At 32.9% G+C, this 5,973-nt stretch overlaps 1 protein-coding gene across 1 annotated transcript; it reads left to right on the forward strand.

Annotated features, from left to right (window-relative positions):
- The first annotated feature begins 26 nt into the window (after positions 1-26).
- Positions 27-3,472, forward strand: galla-2 (MIP18 family protein galla-2). The gene is made up of 3 exons (XM_068359297.1): positions 27-264; positions 609-748; positions 2,435-3,472. The coding sequence occupies exons 1-3, from the start codon at positions 79-81 to the stop codon at positions 2,589-2,591; spliced, it is 483 nt and encodes a 160-aa protein (XP_068215398.1). The 5' UTR covers positions 27-78; the 3' UTR covers positions 2,592-3,472.
- The last annotated feature ends 2,501 nt before the right edge of the window (positions 3,473-5,973 follow it).

A 5,973-nucleotide genomic window follows, 5' to 3' on the forward strand; every position in this document is an offset into this window, starting at 1 on the left:
AGTACAGTAGCTTCATATAATGTCTTCAGTTTCCTTCTAACTGGTTTTACAGTATTACATTTTCAGACTACCATTAAGATGGCCACTAAAGATCGCCTAGAGAATGTGAATCCTCACATATTTGCAAAAGCTGGACAGAGATTAGAGTTGCCTACCGACTGGGATGATGAAGTGTATGATCCCTTTGACTCTCGAGAAGTTTTTGATCTGGTACGGAATATCAGGGATCCAGAACATCCTCTATCATTGGAGGAATTGAATGTGGTGAGTTCTTACCACTTCTTATGAAATAATTAACTCCTGTTGGAATTGAATTGAGGTTGAGAACTACAGTACTCTAGTTGTCGCTAGGTGTTCAGTGTACGAAGAAAATCAGGAGATTGATTTAGACAAAATAAAACCTGACTAATAATTTTTGAATTGTTAATGTTAATAACTGATGTACACTACTTGATTTCATAACACAGGTAAGATTTTACAATTACTGTTGAAATTTGGTAAACAATTTCCTTTATGTTTAAAGCATTAGCTTATTGCAAAATTTCAATCAATTTGACTTTGTCTAAACATTTCCTTATCCATGTTGTTATATTTTTCTATAATTCAAGGTTGAAGAAGGGCAGTGTGAAGTATGTGATGATCAGAACTCTGTGATGGTACATTTCACTCCCACCATTCCACATTGTAGCATGGCTTCCCTCATTGGCTTGAGCATTCGTTTGAAGCTTCTCCAGGCTCTCCCAGCCAGGTATGTTTACTGTATACAGTGCATTAGTTTTGATTTCTGTTCTGTATTATACATTTATTCATGTTTTGTGTCACTGCTTTTCCATTCTGAGTTCGCTACTCCTTTTTAACCTTATTCGTGTTGGAACAACTATGGATTTGAGAAAATGGAAAGAGCAATACCATGAGGAACTCCAATTTAGATGGGGAAGAGAGAATATGTGGTAAAAGACTAATCACTGAGCTGACGTAAAAATATTAAAACATGGTAAAAGACATAAAAGAACTCGACAATTTCGAGACTGTTTAATGATAGGCAAAGGGAAGGCTGATACTGTTTACTGTACTAACTAGTATGAAAGTTAGGATGAAATATACATACTTGATACAGAAGTGCTAATTGAAAATTATTGATATCTGGAATTGTTTGGTAGGCCTCAAGTCAGAGAAGTTATAGGTGGAATTTTATACAATGACCCAATACGGGAGTATTGAGGTGTTTGACAGAAAACAATAAAAAAATACATAGCATTATAAAAGCCAAGTACTAAGACCAATGTCAATCCTAACACAAGATCTAAACTACAGTGATGGACAAAAATGGAGAGTTTTGAGATAAATGTTGGTGTTCATACATTTAACCTGAAAAGTTCTCTCCTGTCCACAGCTACTAAAAACTGAAGAAAGGAATACCATGAAAGAAGTCATTAAGAAATGCGAGTTTGAAATACAGTACGGTAAAGGATTGGTGTTGGTGATGAACTCAGAACTATTAATTGAAGTGAAGTTGCTTTTGCATGAGCAAGTGATCGTAAGAGGGAGACATAGCATCATGATGTTGAGGATGGGGTTGCATTGTGCAATAAAGTTAGTTATGGAGGTATAGTACAGAAGAGTGGCAAGAGATTAGATAAAATGTTGAGGAACGCCAAGCTACTAATAAAGTAGTATTTTGTTAGGTAGCATAAAAAATTTATTGCATGTATCAAAAGGCCTTTATTATTTAAAGCACAGACAAAGTTGCTGACAAAAAAGAAATGTTACATTTTGAAAACGTGTTACAAACACGTTAAGGTTCATGGTTGGAGTTTTGTTGGAAGATCATTCAACAATAAGGCAGTTGACAGACATCTGAAAGGTTGAGACAATTTGGATAGGTGATAGGCGTAAGGAACAGTTTGTCAGAAGGAAGGAAATCAAAATAATAGGAGTTAGGAACAGTTTGTCAGAAGGAAGGAAATCAAGATTATAGGAGTTAGGAACAGTTTGTCAGAAGGAAGGAAATCAAAATAATAGGAGTTAGGAACAGTTTGTCAGAAGGAAGGAAATCAAAATAATAGGAGTTAGGAACATTTTGTCAGAAGGAAGGAAATCAAAATAAAAGGAGTTAGGAACAGTTTGTCAGAAGGAAGGAAATTAAAATAATAGGAGCTAGGAACAGTTTGTCAGAAGGAAGGAAATCAAAATAATAGGAGTTAGTTACAGTTTGTCAGGAAGGAAGGAAATCAAGAAAGTTTATAAATCAAGTGAAAAGTCATAGACTAAAGCCAAATTGCAATACAGGTGGAAAATGCACGAGAAAAGTAAACTTACCTTGATACCATTGTCAACAGAATCTCACTTCTACTCCAGACCATCTTTACTTACGTTGTTTAAAGATTAGTGTTTTCAAGTAAGAATGTTAATTAAACTCATTCATTTTTTTCAGATTCAAAGTGGATGTACGAATTACTCCGGGCACTCATGCCTCCGAGCAAGCAATTAACAAACAGCTAGCAGACAAAGAGCGTGTAGCTGCTGCCTTGGAAAACCCTCATCTACTTGAAGTTATCAACAAGTGTTTGTATCCACCTGGTTCAGCTTGAGACATTTTAAAATAATTCTACTTTTAAGGTATTAAATATTCAAAGTATATATTTTTGAGACAGAATCTATAGCTCTACTTATACTGTGTGTAAGTGTGAAAAGTTTCCGTTGTATCCTTTTCTTCTTGTGTTAAATGCATTAAGTAATTTAAATCCATTCTGAGTGTTAAAGGAATTTGCTTATCAGTAAGGTTGAATTACTAAATGTGCTGAAACAATAAATCAAATAATGAAACGTGATTTAAAGTGTTTTGGAAATTTTAACGGTAAGATTGTACTTTTAGTTTCTGTAGTATCAAAACCAGGACAGTAAGAAACTGGTTTTGTACATCCAGATACTACTATACTTTACTTCTTAAATATTTTTACTTTTAGTTTCCCAAGATCTGTATAACAATTGATTTTTTCTTTTTTTTATGGCAATAATTAATGGAGAAAGTATGTTTTTGAATTCACTGCTTTGTTTTTGTCACAGTATTGTCAAGTAACAATTTAATTTGTTGAGGCTGAAGTCAATGAAGAGAGTACTGTAATTTGTTTTTGTCACATTACAGTTGTGAGGTATGGAGGCTTTACTTATAGTCTTGCCAAGTCCCTTCAACCCCTGGGTGCACACACCTTATAGCCTACTTTTCGTGTTTCGTTCGTAGTTTAACTTCCGGGTTCAATTGAGTCATATAGCCAAAATTCCAGAAATCCAAATCTCATTGATGTTTTATTCAGATTGAAAATTTATCAAACTCAAATCACAATATAATTTTATATCACTTCTGAATGAATACATTATTAATTTATATTCCACTATAGTATTTGAATACTTGAAAAGTTCCAGTCAAATAAATGCATTAATTCCATAATCTATGATATTTGTGGTCATAATTTATTATAAACATCCCTTGCTGTATAGTAGAAGGTAGAGTAGTGAAGATGTAAATATGTTTATTAAATTCAGCTTTACTTAATAAGGATATGAAACAAGTTGGCCACACCTATGAGCTAAGAGTTTTGATGTGATCTGATTTAGCTATTAATTAATAGACCAAACTGTTCAGTGTCTACTCAGCGATAAGTGATGGATTATTCTCATTGTTTGAGAGATCTGTCATAGCCATGATTTGTAATGTACTTTTCCAATATTACTCGAGAAGGAAAAGTAGCGTGCAGTGATCTTTGTACCGGGTAGTTGGGTGTCTTGCCAAAACCTCTGATAATTGCTGTTTGTATTTACTTTTCTCCAATTAATTTTTGTAGTTTTATCAGGTCTTATTATGTTCCTTTTTATTTTACCTTTTTGCTGTTTTCTACTTCATGTTCCACTGTGGTTTTCTTGTCAATCTTCACAACATTGGTCATTAGTTTCTTTCCACTTTTATCAGTATTAAAAATTTTTGTACATTTAAATTTATGAATGCTAAATCCTGCATAATTATCCTAATTATAGTTTGTGATCAATTATAATTTATTGCAGAATAAATCTTCAAAAATGTAATCACGGTACTCTACCAAGCAATTCTGTATAAAGAATCGTTTTCTCTTTGAACCTATCTTTTTTGTCCTTTTACCAGTTTTATGTGAAACCCAATAAACTTTATATTAATTTGTGTTTGCCCAACCTTTTCACATTTAATTGTGGTATTTATAGTCTTGGTAAAGTTGTCTTTACTGTGAAAGAAAAACATTGGTTAATGATCTGTAAAATAAATACAGCTTTTATTCTCTGAATGATATATAAACAGGTGAGAAATGATGCAAGTATTAAGATAAATGTATCAAATACCCTGCATTGTATAATCAGCAGGTGTCCATATATTTTCCTTTACTTGACAGCCGAGCCAAATTTAAATTAATCGAACATTCTTACGCCAATATTAACAGGCCTTTACATAAAATCAATATCCCTCAAAAAAAGCATTAACACGAATAAATACAGTAGTAAATATTGGTAAATTAATACAGTACTTTTTTTTCTTTTAAATATCTTAACTGTCACAATTCTGGAAAGCATTACAAGAACCCTAGACTTTCAAGGTAAAACCTAGCAAAGTTATTACAAACTTTACACCAGCCATCATTCACCCGTTGTCCTTGTCATCATGGGATGGCGACACTTGTTATTCAAGAAAATGTTTTGAAAACTATACAATATTTACAAGACTTCGGAGCAAATTTGTTCTAGCTATCGAGCATTTAGTCATTGGTGCTAGCTGAATCCACTCCTAAAGAAAGGTAAACCAGTTAAAAGCTTTTATTTAATAATCTGAATTATCTATTTTCGTTGGCTAAGAAATAAAATAAAACACCGCAAACCCAAACATCACATGCTTACATGCTTGAAAGTTTCAGAAGCACCATATACTTTCCACCTTCTCTAACTAACTAAATTATTCTGCTCCCTTTTTTTAAAGCAAGAGATGATATCAAGCCTCATATAGAGTCCTGCAAGCCTGAAAAACTTCCAACTTGAGTGTGTTCCATGTAAAAATTATAAGATAGCATGTCAAAATTTCAGCTAATATAAGATAGCATGTCAAAATTTCAGCTAAAACACAACCTTGAGGACTAAATTCTATAATCCTATCCTATCATTTCTTTACATAAAAGCATAAAATATTACAAATGTATCTCATTTTCATAATAACACCAAAAGAAACATTTGCCAAAATACATTTTGAGTAGCCCTACACTCTTCTACTTGCAACTTGGTGGTACACCTGACTGAAACATGGTTTCTTACTGATACTGAAAATATTACTTTCGAAGCAAATATATTGATGCAAGCAGAAAAAAAAAAAAATCAATAGTTCAAGATTTGCATTTTCAGGGTTACGAATATTTCTTCACTATGCTGCAGCGGATCTGCCAACAGTAGCTGCACATGAGATTTGTCACTATTGGATGTGCATGCAAACTTACTTTATGATAGCCTACATTTCCATATTTATTGGGTTTGCTGCTGATTACAGAAATTCATCAAAAGATTGCTTTATTTTCTTTTGTATTATTAGGAATTCTGTCAACACTCCAATAACTTTAACTGTGTAATAGCAGCAAAACTTTAATAATAACTTTCCCCAGTTTCTGCATTAATAGTATAATTACCCTTCACATGGATGGATTTACTGTACAATCAAACTTCATGCCATTGTTTTAAAATAATTCATATCAAACCACAAGAATCTCTTGGCCTTTTCATTATCATGCCTATTCATTCAAGTAAATATTTACATATATATACACACTTACCCCACTATTTCTATACTATGAGGACCAATGCCTTGGTATGTTAAAATCACAGCCAATCGACTAAGTATGTTCCTTTTACGGAGAATCAAAATGACTAAAAATGCAAAGTTGATGACTAACCAGCCCAATATTGTACTAA

Source organism: Palaemon carinicauda, chromosome 35 (genome assembly GCF_036898095.1).
Source record: "Palaemon carinicauda isolate YSFRI2023 chromosome 35, ASM3689809v2, whole genome shotgun sequence".
Lineage (NCBI taxonomy): Eukaryota > Metazoa > Arthropoda > Malacostraca > Decapoda > Palaemonidae > Palaemon > Palaemon carinicauda.

Bases quoted from the DNA above. Each gene is read 5' to 3' on its own strand.
- galla-2 (XM_068359297.1), top strand. From the start codon at position 79: ATGGCCACTAAAGATCGCCTAGAGAATGTGAATCCTCACATATTTGCA. The intron at 265-608 runs GTGAGTTCTTAC...CTATAATTCAAG, and splicing joins CATTGGAGGAATTGAATGTG to GTTGAAGAAGGGCAGTGTGA. The intron at 749-2,434 runs GTATGTTTACTG...CATTTTTTTCAG, and splicing joins CTCCAGGCTCTCCCAGCCAG to ATTCAAAGTGGATGTACGAA.